At 43.9% G+C, this 19956-nt stretch overlaps 1 protein-coding gene across 1 annotated transcript in view; it reads right to left on the bottom strand.

Annotated features, from left to right (window-relative positions):
* SMAP2 (small ArfGAP2) overlaps window positions 1–19956 on the bottom strand; it is a 32892-nt gene that overhangs the window by 1398 nt on the left and 11538 nt on the right. The window contains exons 2-9 of the mRNA XM_042439747.1: window positions 10212–10345; window positions 8668–8753; window positions 8221–8299; window positions 7621–7701; window positions 6785–6863; window positions 2962–3056; window positions 2261–2426; window positions 1004–1323 (exon numbers count right to left, since the gene is read on the bottom strand). Of these exons, the coding sequence (XP_042295681.1) occupies window positions 1004–1323; window positions 2261–2426; window positions 2962–3056; window positions 6785–6863; window positions 7621–7701; window positions 8221–8299; window positions 8668–8753; window positions 10212–10345 (1040 nt within the window). The remainder of the gene's footprint in view (window positions 1–1003; window positions 1324–2260; window positions 2427–2961; window positions 3057–6784; window positions 6864–7620; window positions 7702–8220; window positions 8300–8667; window positions 8754–10211; window positions 10346–19956) is intronic.

The following is a 19956-nucleotide window of genomic DNA, read 5'->3' as shown; positions in this document are numbered from 1 at the left end:
TTATAGCACTACGATTTCCCTTTAACTATTATGACAACATGTGGAATCCTGGGACCTGCAGTTTATAGAGATACCTTCAGAATTCTTTTTCCAGAGAACAAGCTTAGCAATGCATTTATTTGTTATTCCTCTGAGCACTAGGGCATTCAATGTATATTTTAGATAATCAGATCCTATATCTGACAGCCAGCTTGGTGCAGTGGTTTGAGCGTTGCCTTATGACTCTGGAGACCAGGGTTCAAATCCCAGCTCAGCCATGTAAGCCCACTGGGTGACTTGGGCAAGTCACAATCTCTCAGCCTCAGAGGATGGCAATAGCAAACCCCCACTTGCCAAGAAAACCCTATGACAGGTTCACCTGAGGGTCTCCATACGTTAAAAATGATTTGGAGGCACACAACAACAACGACAACAAACAATTCTGTATCTATCCCATCTAATATGATGGACTGCAGTACAACAGCCCAACTAACAGTAGATAAATGTACACAGATATACAGTTGGCTCTCCACATTTTACTTTGACTTTTGCAGATTTGATTAATAAGTTCTCTCTAGGAATCTCGAGGTCCTTCAGTGCTACTCTGGTGGATGCTGACCACAGATTTGCATGGGAGGACCTAGAGATTCCTAAAGAAAACACTCTTCTAGGCATTTATAGGTCCTCCATCATGATTCTTTAACAAACTTCTGGCGGATGTAGACAATAGATTTGCACAGGCAGACTCAGAGATTCCTAGAGGTGCTCTCTAAGGTTTTAAAAAAACAGTGTTTTTTATTTGTGGATTTTCCACTTTCATTGGGGAGTGGGGTCTTGTGCCCCTAACCTTAATGAATATAGAGGTCCCACTGTAATGCGGAAGATTTTCCACCATTCATTTCTGCTCTCATTGAGAGCACCAGTGTGGCCTGGAAAATGAAGGGCGGGGAATGAAAATGGCCCCCACCCTCTTCCCAATTATGTACCCCTATCAGCCAGTCTAGCCCCTAACACAGTTTCTTACCTGGGCCAGGTTCCATTGTAGCTGCTGCGCTGGTTGCACCCCATACATGGGTGGCTGAACAGGTGCCATCCCTGCCACATAGCCAGGCTGCTGAGCTGCCATCATGCCGTTGGGTACCCCGATGACGGCCGTCTGCATACCTCCAACGTAACCCGTGGGGATTGCCATTGGGGTCACCATGCCGGCTGCTCCTGGCTGTGCCATCATTCCAACCGGTGGGGCCATCATGCCGCCCATTACGCCACTGGGCGGTGCCATGCCTGGAAAACTGGGATATGCTGCAGGGTACCCCATTTGGGCCGGGGCTAGGAATACAGCTCCTGTGGAGGATTGTGGGAAGAGTGTCAGTGCTGCCGGGAGAACTCAGAAACGAAGTGAATTTAAATAATTAAATAAACAAAGGGGTTTACAGTTGGCCCTTCGCATTTGCAGCTTTGATTTTTGCGGATTTGATTATTCACAGATTTGATTAATGTGTTTTTTCCTAGGAATCTCTAGATAACTCTAAGGTCAATGGCAACCGGAGGTCGGGCTGGAGATTCATAGAGAGAACACTTCTATAGGTGTTTGTAAATCATCCAACACAATTCTATGGTCAATGTCTGGCAGATGTTGACCACAGAGTGGCGCTGGAGGATATAGAGATTCCTAGAGAGCTGTTCTCTCAGGTAAAATAAATAGTGTTTTTTATTTGCGTTTTCCCCACTTTCACAGGGGTCCCCAGCAAATGTGGTGGGTCCACTGTGTTTGTTTAGATGGGGGGGGGGCTTCTCTTTCCCCAGGTTTTATTCTGATTTTTTGAGAAACACAATCTGCAGACAAAAAATATACACATTTCTGTATATTAAATCTAGACGTGGACCTACAAGCAGAAGCCAGAAAGCAAGTCTTACATATCTCATAAGGGAGAATAAACTATTAATTGAAGGGATTATTACTTAAAAGGCCATTCTTTTTTAAAATGGTGGTCAGGGAGGGCACTCAGGGCAGACCCTGTTTGAAGTTCATGCTCTTTGGGTGGGAAAAGAAGGGGGGGCATCACTGCCCTTCTCACCAACCGCAGCATCAACTCAAATGTTATCAGTGATAACTGCAGTGAGATACATCAGAACCCGAGCCACTCCAACATCCAAACTAAATTATCAGACGTAACTGTCATGCATTCATCTTGATGTGATGCATATAAAAGCATCAGTGCAAAGTCTTCTTGCAGATTAGTGTTAGGTCTTCTTATCCCGTTCCCATCTCCCTGAGTACCTTGCGTAGGTAGTTGTGGCGTCTGGGAGCCATACAAGGAGAGGATGGAATCCTTGGAGAGCTGCTTCTTCCCCACCTCTTCAGCCTTGTTTCCAGGTTCAGGAAAAAGGTTCAGGTTTTCAGGAACAGACCCAGCACTTCCAGCTGTGGGCATCGACCCAACAACCTGATAAGAGAACATACCATATTTATCCCTGAAGGCTGGGGAGAAGCTGATGAGAGTTGGAGAAAAGAACTCTTATATTCTTATTATAAGAAAAGCACTTTTCTTATAATGGTGAAAAACACTTCATATCAATGTTTGCGATATAAAGACCAACACTGTTACTGTCATACATGTGATTTCTTTTGGATGGGACACAAGGGGTTGTTTTCAAGATCTGATTGAGATTCAGAAAGAAACAAAAAAACGATATTGAGTTCAGATACAAAAAATAGCATTAAATTAAGGCAAATTTGTTAACAAACAGCAATCAAAACATGGTCTGAAATGGGGGTTTGTTGCTCCCAAAACAGGCCATGCTTGGTTGCCTGGCGTAGATGCAGATCAAACCATATTTAGGTGAAATGAATCCATTATGTGCTAGCCAGGCCATCAAGAACATACATTTACCAGTAGCTTGAAAGTGTCCACTTAAACACCGCAAAATGAATCTTCGTTTTTGCACATGGGTGCGCTGGCATGCTTGTTCTCTCCTTACCTTCCTCTCAGAGGGCATGGAACCAAACAAGTCCAAGTCCTTCTCTAAACAGCTGCTAGACCTGCCATTGGGGAGGGTAGCCGAAACAGGGGCATCTGGGAAGAAAATAAGAGAGAATGTTAGAGGAGAAGCAGTAAAAGGAGGCTATAATTCTAGACAATCATAATCCAAATCCACTAAAGGACTGGGGAAACCCCGGTGGCTGATATACCAAATCTAGATGACAAAGAATTACATTTTTTAACTTTTGACTAAGCATCAAAGAAATCTGAGTTGTGCACCCTAGACAACATCATATGCCTGTTGTTGAAGTCACACCTCTGGCTTCAAGACAAAAGGGGAAACTGGAACATCCCTGCTATGTTCGGACTATCTCAAAGACCATATCTCCCCACATGAACCTGTCAAAGGTATTCAAGGGAAGGCTTTCTCTCATTCCCACGACTATCACATGCACACTTGCTGAAGCCATGAGAGAGGGCCTTCTTGGTAGCTGCTCCTGACCTCTGGAACTCCCTTCCACAGCAAGTTAAGGCTGGCCACTTCCCTACTCTCCTTTCAACTGCAAGCAAAGACTTTTCTACTTAAGCAGGAGAGAGGTGCTTTGGGGTTTTTTTTAAAGCTTTAATACATTTTAAATGATTTTTTAAATCTATCATTTTAATTGAAGACCAGCGTGGTGCAGTGGTTTGAGCATCAGACTATGACTCTGGAGACCAGGGTTCGAATCCTAGGTCAGCTATGGAAACCCACTGGGTGACCTCGAGCAAGTCACACACTGAGCCTCAGAGGATGGCAATGGCAAACCCTTTCTGAAGAAACCTGCCAGGAAAACCCCACAACAGGCTGTTGTTTGAACAGAAGTAGTTTTACTGTGCTTTACATTTTTAAAATTGTTTTTAGCTGATTCTTTTTGAGAGCCACTTTGGGTCCCATTCTGGGACAAAGGCATCATATAAATTTATTTATTTATCTAAACAATATGTTCCTCATTCCTGTCCCCCACCCTTTGGTCATCCTATTCCCCTTTAGACTGTAACTTTCAGGCTTCAACCAACAAGCAGAGTCAGAACAGAGAAGCAACCTGATCCCCTTGTTTCAGTGGTTTGCCCTAGATTGGGCACTAGCCTCTATTTTAGTGGTCTGCACCATGCACTAGTTTGGTCCCTGATATTCTTTAATCTCAGCTGGGATTCGTCCTTTACTTTTGTAGCACATCTTCCTGCCTTGCCTCTTTTCTGAGCTGCATCCCAGCACTGCAGCAGCGCACGTGGCTTCTGCATTGATGCTGCAGAAACAGTCAAAGGCAGCATCCAAAACGGGTTTGCTCCAAGACGCTCCTCTAGGGAGCCACTCTTGGGCCGCTCACCTGCAAGCGCAAAGGACATGCCCACAAATTTGACGAAGAGGAATGGGTGCAATGCAGGGGAAGTGGAGTGTTTGCAGAGAGAGAGAGAGCGCATTTCACCGAGCAACATCTGCAGCTGCTTCCTTTAACCTCATTAAGCAGCTGATACAAGGAGATGAGCAACTGCTCATCTCCTTGCAATAAGGGGAATTTCAAGCACGGCTTGCCAGTTTTGCTCTGCTGTTCTTTGAAGAAGATAAGCACTTAAAAACACCCTAATGAGGCTGGGCTCTAAATGTCAACTGTGTAAGCAAGAGGGAACAGAGCAACAGCATATGTAGCTCATTTTCAAGCTCAAGGCTACCTTGCTTAGATAGACTAAGGGCCAACTTGACCGAGTCATGGCTAACTTGGCTGGCCCTGGATCTCAGGTTTCTAAGCACAGAGAGGTTTTCACCCTTTAAGTCATCCCCAACACTGAGTGAGAAACATCTGCTTCTCCAGATGCTGTTAAGATTGCAACACTCAGCATTCTTCAACACTGGCCATGGTCTGGGGCTGTTGGGGTTTGTAGTCCAACATCTGGAGAGTCACACAATTCCCAGTCTTAGTTTACTGTTTTATCAGACTGGTACAAGCTCATACTGTTAGGGAACTACTGTTTGACTATCAAATTCCAGAATTCTCTAGCCAGCATGACTACTGTGAGATCCTGAGTTGGAATCTACAAAAGCTACTTTTTTGTGCTCTGTTCTGATTGAGTCTTGACATACCAGGTTAAAAACCACAAATCTAGTGTGGGCTACAAATTTTGCCTCTGTCATCAGTTAAGAGCGGTAATTCCCAAACTCTGGCCTTCCAGGTGTTTTGGATTTCAGCTTCCAGAATTTGAGACCGCTGGCCAAGGTGACTGAGGGTTCTGGGTGCTGGAGTCCAAAAGACCTGGAGGACCTAAGTTTGGGAATCACTGAGTATATTTGCTTCTCATCTATCAGGGTTCAAGCATAGAGATTTAGGCCTGTTACATACTGCCTAAATAAAGCTGCTTCAGGTCTCTTTGGAGGTATGCTATTTAAATGATGCATGGGTCCTAAGAGTCTGGAGGTCACACCAAAGCCACACTCCATTTCTAAGCACTGGAGGGCAGCTTTGGTGCAGCTTCCGGATTCTTTGGATGCATACATCATTTAAACAGCATACCTCCAAAGAGACCCGAAGCAGCTTTATTTTGGCAGTCTGTAACAGGCCATGGTTAATAAAGTCAAAAGTTATCTGAGAGAGTCCACTGTAACTCCAGTGCACTCTCCTGTCCAGATAAGTCACAGTATCCTACTGGCATCTCTGCTGTGGACTGACTGGCTGCATGGTCAGGAACATGATAGAACGTCAAGCCATTCCATTCCCCCTTCTCCTTGGAAATACTTGGAAATTCTGTTCTGGAGTCTCTCTCAGCCAACTGGCCCTTCCAGGCTATTCCTGCTGCAAGCTAAAGGAAGGCAGATTTGCATCTTTGGGGGCAGGGAGAATGGAACTGCTTGTCACTCTGTGAATCTCTCAACCCTCCAAAATCCTCATTATTGTCTGGTTCTGAAAAGCATGACATCATCCTACTGTGTACTTGCTGTGCTGCCTACCAATTATGTGAGGCAAGAGAACAGCGCACTATGATAGCACATCACATATTTTGTTAAAAGAGATGTTATGAAGAAGAAGAAGAGGTCCCAAGAGTGTGGGCGGGAGGAAGAGACACTGAGTAACGGCAGTTCTGTGGCTCTCTGAATATTGAGTTTAACACCAAGGATCCCAGCAAGTACAGTTTCCATGCTTAATATTCAGCCAAGGAAGAAGCTAGAATGCTTTCATGTCAGGGACGCAGTGAACGGAGAGCTCCACGGTGCCAAAGCTTAGCCCCAAAATAGGTTCAGTACCTTAGACCGTGCCATTAAATTTTGGAATAAAACCCATTGTAGAGTCACTGCACCCGTGCAAAACCTTAGGAGCATACTAGGGCACACCACACACACTCCTACATCTCACAAGCTATCTTTCAAGGAACCTTGTCCATTTTCTTCAGGGAGGAAGCTCAGGTTGAACTCTATTACCTTAGATGAGGAATTCATGGGCTAACAATGAAATCATAACAGGTTTCCTTTCTGGGAGAATGGGGGAAACTGGCTGCTGCAAAGGAGGCCTGTTATGATTTCACTTTTGGCCCATCAGCTCCAGCAAATCTCATCGGCCCCACTTTGTAAGGAATGCGAGTGGGATTTCAAAACACCTGGGGGGCCAGGTTTCCCACACAGACCTGTCCTACAAGAAATTCTCTTCTCAAGAATGGACAGAGGAATCCTATTACTGCCATGCAACATTGCATCAACACCAGTTGTTTTTTTATCTTGTGTAGGAACAAGAACAAGACATCAAAAACATGTGGAAAGAACTGCCCCTGTTTCCTGGTTCAAGCCGCACGCTTACCAAGTCCTAGTAAGTCCATGACAGGCTCGGAAGATCTAGAAGGACTTTTCCTGGTTTGAGAGTCATCTTTCTTCTGAGGCTGAAAGGAGTGAAAGTGACAAACAAACAAAAGTAAGGGGCTGCAACTGCTTTAAGGCAAAGTCTAGGGAAATGACCCTAAGGACATTTTGGCATACCCCCCCAAAATTGGACTTCAAATTGCTCAAAATGTGCTGAAGACACTGAAGCTCTGACTCTCAGGCCCCTCCTGGAGTGATGGTCTGCATCCTAAAACACAATCCCCAAATTGCCACAGAACTTTGTCTATCCTCAGTCCCCAAACTGCCAAAGAACCTTGTCCCCAAACTGCCACAGAACCCTTGTATATCCAAACCAGAAGTAACTTCTGGTCACTTCTAGGATAAGTTTTTGGCTGATTTTCAGCTCATGAAGACAAAAATTGGTCCCTGTGCCTGCTTGCCCCACTCTAATATACACCTAGAAAGAACAGTTTCAGTAGCTTCTCAGCTTTCAGAGACATCTTCTGTGTCAGTTTGTCTGCAAAGAAATGCCCATGCGCACACACAAAGAATCCTGGATCACATTGCAAGGCACACTCCAGTAGACAGAGAGCCATCAGGAGTCTCAGGCCTCATTGCCCCCTGGTTAAAACTGCACATCTGAGCAAAAGGGAAAAGGGAAATTCCCCTCTGAGCAAAAGGGAAAAGCATTAAGTGAGGGGGGTCCATGCTTGGTATGCCACCAGCCTGACATCACTCCTCTCCTCCTCTGCACTCAACACACCTCCGTCGGAAGTTCAGAAATAAACCACAAGCCACAAGAAGGGTTTGTCTTACCATTTTCACTTTCTCGAAGATAATTGGCTCCAATTTTTTTTCAGGGGGGCCCTCCTTTTTCCATTTGTCATCCTTTTCTCTCTGTGCAGACATTGATATTAAGTGGTAAGAGGGTAGGGAAACTAGCTGAACATTAAAAATTTTATCTGTGGACAAGTCAAAAACCTCCTCCATTAGCATGAATTCATAGAGCTGCACCTAGCTAGCCTGTAAATACAATAGACTCCCTACCTTGCCCGCCCCCCATAGCAACTAATTCCCAATTCTCAAGCCATTTTAACACATAACTACAGGATTAAAAACATTAAAAACAGTTCAGAATATACAATGAAAAATAACAGGCATCCTTGGTAACACTAGAACAGGCTTCAGTGTCTGTTCAACTGAGGGTAGCTTTCTCCATCCAGCCCACTCTAGACAGAATTGACAACAAGCCCCTATCATCCCTAACTAAGTATCATGGGTGATGGAAGTTGTGGCCACACACCTCAAGGCTGCCATGGTGGGGAAAACTACTAACCATTGGAAGAGGAAATTCTAGGCTAGCTGGGCACCACATATTCCTCAACCAGCAAGCGTTCTAACACATTTAACACTCACCCGTAATGCGTTGACATCAAGACTTCTGTCCAGGTATTTCTTCTTTTCATACTTGTCTCTGATAAAGCCCTCCACTGCTCTGGAGAGATGTCAGTTAAGGAGGAACAAGTCATACGCAAATAGTTTGTGTATTATACTGTCAGGGAATAGTAAATCAAAGTCTACACCGTAATTGGACCACAGCAACCAGTTCTCCACTTATCCTCATTATAAGGGTACGTACTGTGGTCATTCTTTGGCTAGGACTCTGCAACACTATTGCCCAGACGAAGAAGCAAGTGTCATTCTAGCATGTGCTATGGCACCATGTACCCAACACACATTCATTGCCTTATATTTATTTATTTATTATAATTATATTTATTTACCCACCCCCGCCCTCATCTCCCCATATCAATATGAAAAGCCCCCATCTTCTCTAGGCAAAGAGAAACAGGAGAAGGATGCTGGTCTGTCTGAGGTCGCCTGAAGTTGTCTGGGAGGTAGGCTTCATAGAGGCGGTTTGCTTTGCCATTCCCCATCTCCTGCATGCACTGCAACAGAAAAAAAATTATCAGTGGTAGCACATCAAGAGCTACCTTGTGCAAAAGGGGAGCATTGTGTCCCATGAGAAGTCTTCCCCTCTTCTCACAAATTTTTCCTTTCTCCATTTCTAACCATGCAGTAACTGAAAACTTCAGTTGAGCATTTAGAAACAGAGTTTCAACAGCTAATGATAAGTGGCAAGTGACCAAAGGAATGCAGATGTAGCAAATGTAAGAGTACTAGATATGAACTGCTTTCAATGTTTCTCTCTCTGTCTCTGCAATGCTAGAAATCTGGGGAGTGAAAGAAAATTCCATTCAGGAGGCAGAATTCTTACTTGTGAGTCAATGCCTTCATCCTGCCATTGTAATCCCTTCCCCATAACTACACCGCTGAGCATATTGTGTGTGTTTTGGAGCCTACAGCACAAATGTCCAGGTGGGTCCTCTCCATGCTGATGAAAGAGAGAGCAGGGAGAGAGTTTGCATCCCAAGGTGCACCAAAGTGGTTCTGGAAAGATGCTGTCGAGGGTGACTTAGCAGTTAATGTTGCGTCCTTGGTTTTTAGCATGTCAGCAGAAAATCGCTGGGTTTGTAACTGCCCCAATGGGAAAATCATGTTTTCTCACCAAAGGGATAGGCTGTGTGTTACCATCAATCTGTCATATTATAAAAGTAAGCCTTCTTTCTCTTTCTGAACAGCTCCATCATTCTAAAGCGCCTGCAGTAACTTGGCTCAATGCATTTGTCCCACCTCATTCTTACAACGGTCTGCTGTGGATCGCTGTGGATCAACTTCCCCTCTGGCAGCGGCTGCTGTTCTTTCCCTACACTCTTACTCTAGTCTAGTTTTCTGGCTCACTTTGTTAAAGTCAAGCACAGCAACGGAGAATGCCGTCATGGGATAGTTTGATGAAGCACTAGCACTCTCTGACTGAGGATGTAAATATTCCTCCGCAAACTAGAGCTCCCAGGGGTCCATAAGATGTGGCCATGGCAGATGAAGTGGAAATATAAGCTGAGTGAAAGAGACCTTTGAGAAAACTAGGGCTAAGAATTCTCTCTGTAATATAAATAGGACATAAGGGAGAGGAGCTGAATAGGCCAGCTCACAAGGTACAGGTTAGCCAGCCACAGATTACCTGGGAGTGGCATACTTGCCCCATTTTCTACTCACTTCAAACTTCCATGAGCCATGCATCCAGCTCCCCATGAAACCTGAAGTGACTAGGACCACCTTTGTTTTTACTTGAAGTGCTTTGAGGCCTACTGTCAATAGTGTGGGACCTTGTTTCAGCTGAGAATAATGCATCCTAGGGGCTTACAAACAATTCTCATCTTGTTTTCTTCTGCAAAAAATATTTTTCCCAGATGAAGACCTGGGGCAGAGGATACTCATCCTCCTCTAATACAAAAGAACTAATTTTCTCTCCAAACTGATGTGTAGGCAGACACAAGTTGACTCACCTGTATTTGCTCTTGCGTCCATTGGTCCAAATTGACAGATTTTACTCGGGATATGTGGACACCCAGATTCCTGTGGATTCCAGCGCAGCGGATGCAGATGAACACCCCGATATTCCATGAGGCCCATCTTGGCCCTGCAGAAGAACAAGGGAAAACAGGTTACACACCTGGCCACCAGGTTAACTACCTGGGTTGCCTTTGAGCCAAGGAGGCGCTGGCAAGCCAGACACAAGAGTCTCCATCTACAGTGCAGAGCTGGCTTTAAAACATTCATTGTAGGAAACCAAGTATCACAAACATGCTGGAGAACGAGGGATTTATTGGGGAGACCCATGCTTCTTTTTCTTAGACAGGCATGAAACTGGGGAAAGAGGAAAAAGAGAGAACAGGGGTGCAGGCAGGAAAAAGCTGTCTGTTTGGCAATTACTTTTCTGCCTACAACAGCTTCTGAATCTGCCCATCAGTAATCTGCACTCCATCTCACTATTGACTAATGTATGGCCTGAAATCCTGTTGGGGTTACACAACTGTGTATGTTTTCTTCCATGTGTTGTTCTACTTTTCGAGCCATTGTGCAATGGATACCGTCAACTCATAGTTATATAAGCCAAGTTCCAAGAATATCACCATTTCACATGGACATAAAACCTGCTCTTATTGACTTATTGTTCGACAGCTGGTTGAATGCTTTTTTTTTTAACTGGGCCTAAAGAACAGGATACCAACCATGAAGTCACACATTCTTGGATGGCACATTTGATTCAATGAGACTGTGGAAACAACCATTATTCCCTATTGCACCATGGGAGAAGGAGCAAGCCCACTGACGGATACGTTATTGGTTGCACAGTGTCGGTATTCGGCAGAATGTGGTGAAGAACAACCACCATATAACTACATGAATGTAATTATTAGGCAGTGCAAGCACAATGCAGGATGCTGGCTATGATATTTTGAGCATGAAAGACGACTCTCCGGTAAAGAGGTTTCTCTGCATTTCCTTTTGCACTTAGGCCTCTGTCTATACACACAAGAGAAAACAAGGTCAAGCAGAACAAACCATTTCAGACTGCAGGTGGGAGGGAAATACACACACATACACACAAATCTCCTTACAAATCTGATGTTTTTTTGGAGCAGGGGCGGAAATTCACCTCCGCTTATTGTAAAACTGGCCACAACTCTGCTCCACACAAACCAGCAAGGAACAGCAAGGTGGACCGAAGGAGGAATTGTTACTACTGGAGGCCGCAAGAGGCCGTTCACTTTGCTTGAATGCCCTTGAAACAGAATAATCAGATGCTCTGAATAGAGCCAGCAGTGATATGGAATCCGTGTCTCACCTGGACAGCTGCTGACCTGTGCCCTGCCTGAAAGAGCCTGAAATCATAACTGGAGAATCATTGTGGTGCAGACATCGGAGCTGCTATTCTCAGCCAGATGTGTGGGGAGTTCCCCCAATGGAAGTGTGGTTTTGATTTAGAGATTTAACCCATTTTAACCTTCCTGGAAATGGAACACAATTCTCAATCTGTACATCGGCGGCATTGGGTGAGGGGACACATTCAACGATATACAAACTTAAAACTGCTCTAAAATGCAGACTTTATTCATGAGTGGAGATATGCAAAATGTACATTTGGAAAGGGTGCGCACAAAATCATATTGGAGAAGAAAGGGGGAGAACATAAACCTGAGATGCATGAGATGTATAAGCTATAGTTTACCATTGTCTTCAAAGATGGCAACACAATCCCCCAATTTATGTTGAACTGAAATTCTCTCATTAAGCACTAAGTGGGGAATGAATGCAACCTTCTGAATTAAGGATGCAAAATAGGGTTGTTTAGTGATTTTAACAACCCAAAACAGGGTTGTATAGTGACTTTTCTACTACACATTGTAATGGATGTACTATATACTGTTTTGTCCTAACCCATAGACCCTCTCAGATCCGATACTGAGAAAAAGGTAGAATATACATTAAATAAATAAATAATGCTCTTGGTGACTTACATTGGAATAACTCTCTGATAATGGAAGTGTAAGACACTTCTTGGAGTGGCGTTCTTAGTGGTGGAGGATAGAAGAGAAAATTACACCAGCATAGTTACAAGAACTCAGAATCAGCTTCATCTCATTTCCCAAAAGAAATACGTGGATAACACTGACCTCTCTTTGCAGGGCTGTGACTAGGAATATCAGACCATGTAACTCTTTGAACACTATATACAGTGGTCCTCCTACATTTGCTGGGGTTATGGGTGAAGGACCCCTGTGAATGTGGGAAAAACACAAATAAAAAAACACTATTCTAGGAATCTCCAGGTCATCCAGTGCAGCTCTATGGTCAACATCTGACACAAGCTGATCACAGAAACATGCTGGAGGACTGACAAATGCCTAGAGAAGTGTCTTCTCTGGGAACGTCTAGTTCTCCAGCCCAACTCTATGGTCAATTTCCAGCAGAATAGCACTGGACAACTTAGAGATTCCTAGAGATAACATATTAATCAAAACCGCAAATAATCTAATCTGCAAAAGCCAAAGCCGCAAATGTGGAGGGCCAACTGTAAACGCTTGGGAACAATGGAACTCAGTATAACTCCACCAAAGAAACCCAACTGAGGCAGGGGACCCATTGATGCATATACACATTTATCTCTCACAGCAGTGGGTGGTTTGAGTTGTGTGAGACAATGCCTGGCTGAAGTATTATGGGAACAGACAAGCCACTACTGCCCAAGGTCAAAACCCCAAATCCTACTCACTCCATGCATTTTCCCCACAAGCGCATGCAGGTCAAGGAAGCCAAGAGTCTGAATGAGGGACAAAGAATCCAACTAGCCACATTCTCAACTTTATTTTTAGTTAAACCAGGAATCATTCAGGGTGAGACCTGAAGCCCCTGTTATATTTAGCACCTGCATGGTTGAAAAGGATTAGCAACCTAGATAAAGCTCAGCCTCAGCATCACCTGGCAAGTTCACATCCAGGAATTCGCGCGCATGAGCTGGGGATGCTGGAAGCCTGGCTCCTGCCCCACTCACCACTCTGCACTACACATCCCTGGATGGCCATCTGTCAGGAATATTTTGATTATGTATTGCTCCATAGCAGGGAGTTCGATTAGATGGTTCCTTCCAACTCTATGATTCGTGGGGCAGGAGCAATCTGCCATATAAATAAAAGATTAGTGACTGGTAGAAAGAGTCACATGCCAATTTCATTACAAGAGCAACTTTAAAATGCACAAATGAACTACAGTGGTCCCTCCACATTCGCTGGGTTTAGGGGTGAAGGACCCCCATGAATGTGGAAAAACTGCAAATAAAAAACCCACTATTCTTTTTACCTAAGAGATCACCTCTCTAGGAATCTCCAGGCCCTCCAGTCCAACTCTATGGTCAACATCTGCCAGATGTTGATCACAGAATCATGCTGGAGGACCTACAAATGTTTAGAGAAGTATATTCTCTAGGAACACCTCGGTTCTCCAGCACAACTCCATGGTCAACATCCAGCAGAACTGCATTGGAGGATCTAGAGATTGTTAGAGAGAACATATTAATCAAAACCTCAGATAATCAAATCTGCAAATGCATAGGGACAGGTGTACTTGCTGTAGTGCAAACATTTCGGGTAGGTGAGTAGCATTAGGTTGTATGTGCAATGGATACTTGTTTGGGAAGCTCAGGAAAAGAGGCTAGACAGCCCAAGACGTTATATACAACAGTGTGTTTGTGCTGGAAAATGTAGCTGTGGTTGGTGGGAGGGAAAACCTGCCAGTACAGATAGAGAAACAGTAAGGACAAGCAATTTTAAGATCCGGAACCCAGCACAAAATCCAGCATACCTAAGCCCATTAAGCAAACGTAACTTTGAGTTATATTGCTGCTTTATCTCTGGGACTTTCCAACAAACCTAAGTCACGGTTGTGAAGAAATCCACAATGGCCCCACAAGGCTTATTTTTCCCCTTAAGAAAGAGGAACTGTAGTTGTCACTGTTAAAGGAAAGGATTATGCAGAGTTCCCCTGCTTTGGGTGGGGATCACAAGACTCCAAAGGTGAAACACAATTAGGAAGTTACTGACATTAACAAGGAGTAGAAACCATCAGACAGACAGCATGGTGAAGTGGTTTGAGTGTCAGGCTCTGATTCTGGTGACCAGGGTTCAAATCCATGCTCAGCCAATCTAAACAGAGCCATTTCAATCATAACCTGGTCAGCAAGTCTTCTCAGGACAGTGTGGTTCTCCAGCTTCTTCGGATGGTTTGTGTGGTGTGTTGTTTGCCTCCAAGTTGCTTTCATCTTATGGTGACTCTAAGGCAAACCCATCACAGGGGTTTCTTGGCAAGTTTCTTCAGAGAGGAGCTTGCCATTGCCATAGCTCTGAGGCTGAGAGACTGTCACCCAACAAGTATTCATGGTCAAGTGGCAAAGCAAACCCTGCTCGCCAGAGTCATAGTCCAACACTCAAACCACTACACCATTCTGGTTCATTTGAGGACTGGATACTGAGAACAAAATCCCAGCAACCTAAACAGAGCCAATGCAATCTGGTCAGGAAGCCATCTTAGGACAGTGTGATTCTCCATCTTCTTCTGATGTTCTACAGCTCTGAGAATTCCTGACTCCAGGCCAAAGTGGCTGGAAGTCCAACAACCTCTGGAGACTAAAAGTTGAAAACCAGTAGACTATGATAATCTAATAGTCTATTCTTGGCAGCCGAAGAAAACTGTAGCACAGCCTGGTCCAGCAAATCGAGCTTAAGAAGATTTCCAGAACAAGGAGGAAGAGTTCTTCTCATTGCGGAGCGATAAGCGTACATTCCGTGCGGCTTCATGCAGATTCAACTTTCAAATGCGCGCTAATACCTTGAAGATTAGTAAGGACAACAATCCAGCTGCTGAAAGGAGCACTGCAGGGAAAAAATGCCTTACAACTTCTCAGTCTCCAAAGCCCAGAAGTATTAACTCGAGTCATGTTTTCTAGGGCAAGTAATGAGAAGAAGAAAAAGGCCAGACTACAGTTATGCCTTCCAGAGGGACAAATCTCAAGGGGCTTCCAGAATGAGATGTACTAGCTGTGTTGGCTGGGGAAGGAGACGTGTTACAACATGACTGCAAAACTCTGCACAGAGGCCTCCTCCACTCCCATTTTGCTGCACTAAATTCTGCAGTGGCCACTGTGCTATAGTTTACTATCCCTATCATTATAACAGAGGATGCATCTGAACCCCAGAATTAATCCAGTTTGACACTGCTTTAACTACCATGGCTCAATGCTATGGGATTCTGGGTTTTTATAGCTTTGTGAGATATTTAGCCCTCTCCGTCAGAGCCCTGGGGCCACAACAAACTATAGGATGGAAGCCATGACAGTTAAAGTGGAGTCAAAGTGCATTAATTATGCAGTGTGGCAGCATCTACAGAAGGTAAACAGAATGTGGGTAAGTTATGGGGGGGGAATGAGGAGACTGGCTAAGGACTTTTGACTAGGGAGTCCTGGGTGTTGCAGTACCCCTGCAAGTAACTTTCTCAAGTTCTGCAGTCAGCTAATGCTTCACTGATAAGGTTAGAATAAAAACACCAAACCTAAACACAGACAAAGTTCTTCTTTGCATATTCAGCAGAATTACTCCATTTGCAAGGCTGCAGTTTCTGCCAATTGCCTAGAAGGAAGTGGGGTGGCTTTCAGACTGGGTCAGTAAAGTTAGAGGGCTTTCAAACAGTTTCAAGGGATCATGGGCTTCTTTCATAAAAAATTCAAAGTCCTGGCTATGGTCTACAAAGCTCCATATAGCTGGGGTCCATTGCTGTGCACCTTCGAGTTGTTTTGGACTTAGAGTGATACTAAGGTGAACCTATGATGGAGTTTCCTGGGGCTGAGACTATGTGACTTGTCCATGGCCACCAATCAGGTATCCATGGCCAAGTGAGGAATCGAACCCTAGCCTCCAGAGTCCTAGCCCAAAGCTCAAACCAATACACCATGGTGGCCCTCAGCTTGGATCCAGGTAACCTGAAAAAAGTGCATCCTCCCATATGATCCTGCCCCAGGGTGACCAATGTCAAAATGTCCTCCATTTTGAGCATGACTAAGAAGCATGAATTTACATTTATATGAGTGTCTTTGCCTTTTATTTGGTCACGTCCTACATTTTGCAGCGCCTTGTCCTCCTTTGTAGCTATGGCATCAGGTCACCCTGTTCTGGCCCTGCAGCAGGGACTTTCCTTTGGTCCAACTGCATTCATAGGGACATGGGACAGGTCCTTCTCTCTCCCAGGAAAGGACTAAATTATCTATATCCTTGGTGTCTTGCAAGTGACAGGAAAAGACCAATTCTTTTTAATTTCAGTAGGCCTTCGGGATTTTCCCCCCCTAAAAGAAAGGGCTTTTGATCATGCGCTGCATGGCTTTTAAGCTGCTTATCTTTTCTCTTTTTTTCCCTAATTGATGTTTAAATTGTTCGGAATGTTATGGATAATTTAATTAGATTTGAATGATAACCTTCTGAATATCTTTAGCTACCCTGCTTTTGGTTGGCTGCTTTTTGACTTATTGTAAAAATATACCAAGAAAACCCTTTGATAGGTTTGCCTTAGGGTCACCCTAAATTGGGAACGATCTAAAGTCTGAACATGAAATTCATTTATACTTCATATACACCAGTGGTTCCCAACCTGTGGGTCGGGACCCCTTTGAGGGTCGAAGGACCCTTTTATGGGGGTCGCCTAAGACCACTGGAAAACACCTATTTAATTACAGTTATGAAGTAACAAGGAAAATAATTTCATGGTTGGGGGTCACAACATAAGGAACTGTATTAATGGGTCGCAGCATTAGGAAGGTTGGGAACCATTGATATACACCTTTATACACATAGCCTGAGAGCAATTTTATACACAATATCTTTAATAATTTTGTGCCCTAAATAAAGTTTGCGTACACTGACCCATCAGAAGACAAAGGTTTAAATTATCTCAGCCGACCGCGTGGACAATTTTTGGGTTTCGAAGCATTTTGGATTTCAGAAGTCTAGAGAAGGGATACTCAACCTGTATTTACAACAATCCATTTTGGCTTTCATCAACACCCAGAACGACTTTCTGCTACACAGAAAGCAGGTTCTGTTTCAAGGGAATGCTTTTGTTCGCACTTTAAAAGCAGCGCATGTGGGTTTTATGAAGGCGTTCTGACATCTCTCAGAAGCATTTCATAAAACAGTCTCTATAGCAACCGCTGTACTAGTTTTTTTAAATAAAATTAAATTGAAAGTTCAGTTTTCTACAAAAAGAAGCTGTCTGTCTCACGCACATATCAAGAGACGCCAATTTCACAAAGCAGAGCCACGACCCCAGCAATATATATATATATATATAATTTCATTGTTCACGGACAGGTAAATTTAAGTGCCAGCCTCCATTTTGTAGAGACGAAGAGTGACTTGGTGTCAAATGGCTTGCTACTAGCATTAGGGAATGTGGAGAAATCATCCATGTGCCATTTCAGTTGATGACTCCTGGTACAGTATTTCTAAAGCATTCTGTGCACATTAGAAAGAAGAATCCAAGCTTAATAACCAACCTAGTCACGAATTTAAGAACATAGCCACGTTAATCTGGAAAATTAGGATACAAAGGGATCTTGCAGCACCTTTGAAACTAACTGATTCATAGAAGCTGGTAGCATGAGCTTCTGTGGACTTGAGCCTACCTCCTCAGATGCATTCGAGGCAACCCTTGGTCACACTGGCCAATGGTCAGATATTCTGGAAGTTGGAGCCAGTGGTGGCTAGTGGCTCCCACTGAATCCAGTTCAAGTCTTAATGTTGCTACATGAGCTGTCCAATGTGCCAAACTCTATTTCTAAGTTCAGGACCATAGATACCTCCTTTAAAACCTGCCAATAACTGGAATGGAGTCACTGCTCCATTGACATGGGAGCCATGAGCAGCCACTGGCTGAAGTCCAAAAACATCTGGAGGACCATAGGCTGGGAAAGAGAGACCTAAGTAACAGGGTTAGTTGCTAGCAGTTTGAAATATGGTTGATTTTGACCCTCCACATTCAGGCCGGTAAACCTTACTCAGAAAGGAAGAGTAGGAATCTGCTCCAGCCAACCAGTTGAGTGAACCGTTTGAAGGTTATCTTCCCCACCATTTTAGGGGTTTGATGAATCACATCTCTACAGACAGAAAGGCTAGGAATCTGTGTCTTCTCTACAAAATTGTACAGCTCATTGAAGATGTAAACATCTTAAATTGAAAAAAGAATAGACATAGTTATCAAGCTGGCCCCACAATTAACTTGCAAGCACAGGTCAAATCCATTTTAAAGCAAACTGTATACATTTTGCATCTTTAAAATCACCAACTTTGTTTTCTGGCACCAAGGAAATCCCACGGTAAATAAATTGCAGGTGTAGACAGGTGGCATTTCCCTAGCATGGGACACAGAGAGGCTTATTTCAAGACAAAGCAAACCAAACCAATGTAATATTCCAGCCAGAATACCACAAAGGCAGATGTGTATATAATCCGACCTCAGTGAGCAAAGCACCTAGTTGAATTCCAAGTGACAATTCCAAGCTGGAATCAGGAATTCAAGGGGGAAATGGGATCCGATTTTAATTCTGGTACAAAGGAGCACATGTATATAAGCAATTTTTCGGTCTTAGTACTCTTGCCTTTATTCAGTAACAGCGTGTGTTAATGGAATGCATCAGAGGCAAGGCTGGAAAAACCACCAGGCATGTAGAAATCTGACACTGGTACCAACAAGTTGTGAAATATTTATTTAGGCCTCTGCAGGGACAAAACTAGAATTGCTGTCAACTACTGGGGAGCGGGGAGGTATATCGGTGCCTTGAAATTATATATATATATATATATATATATTCACCCAGCCTCACTCGTGATAAATATTAAATATCAAAGAGATGAATGAATGCTATGGTTCAGTACGAGAAAATTGAAAGAAAAGAGATTCCACCTAAACGTTAGGAAGAACCTCTACTATAAGAGATGTGGAATTGACTGTCTCAGAGGGTAGTCGACTCTGTTTCTTTGGCAATTTTTAAACAGAGGTTGGATAGCCATCTCTCAGAGTGCATTAGTTTTATATTCCTGTATGGTGGGAATACACTAGATTGCAGTCCCATCCAGCTCTAAGGATTAATGATGTTAATAGCAAGAATTCAGTGCAATCACAAAGGTAAGGTCTTCACATTCACTTGGCGAGGTGCTACAAGAGGGCCAGGTTTGAGAGCAGGACTTGAGGAGAAGTTACCACAACACACTGGGGCAAAGAGGAGGCAAGGGAGAGGGGTAGAGGATGCTCAGACAAACTAGGAGGAGGGTTTACGGGGGGAGGGCAACCTTAAGCCGATGAGCAGAAACAGCAGAAGTTGCAATAATCCCCTGGTGGAGGCTCCATTTTGGGAAGAACCTGCAGGTCTTGTCACCAGTGGGTCTGGATCCAAAGGAACCTGTGGGGAAGACTGGGGTGTGGATCTGGAAGCAAGAGAGGAAGAGTTTGGGAAAGGGGGAAAAATCAGATACAGTACATCTACGAAACGAGTTCAGATTAGTGTTAAAGACTCAGAAAGAGATGCACATGCTAAGGAACTCCCATGTTAGCTCACTTAACAAACCATTCTCAATATCAATTGATATGCAGCAGTTAATAAGTCAAAATCATACAGCAGATTAGCTACTGTACAGCCTGCTCAAAGACATG

Source organism: Sceloporus undulatus, chromosome 9 (genome assembly GCF_019175285.1).
Source record: "Sceloporus undulatus isolate JIND9_A2432 ecotype Alabama chromosome 9, SceUnd_v1.1, whole genome shotgun sequence".
NCBI classification, from domain to species: Eukaryota; Metazoa; Chordata; class Lepidosauria; order Squamata; family Phrynosomatidae; genus Sceloporus; species Sceloporus undulatus.
Note: the sequence above shows the minus strand (reverse complement) of the source record. Positions and strands in the feature narration are given on the sequence as shown.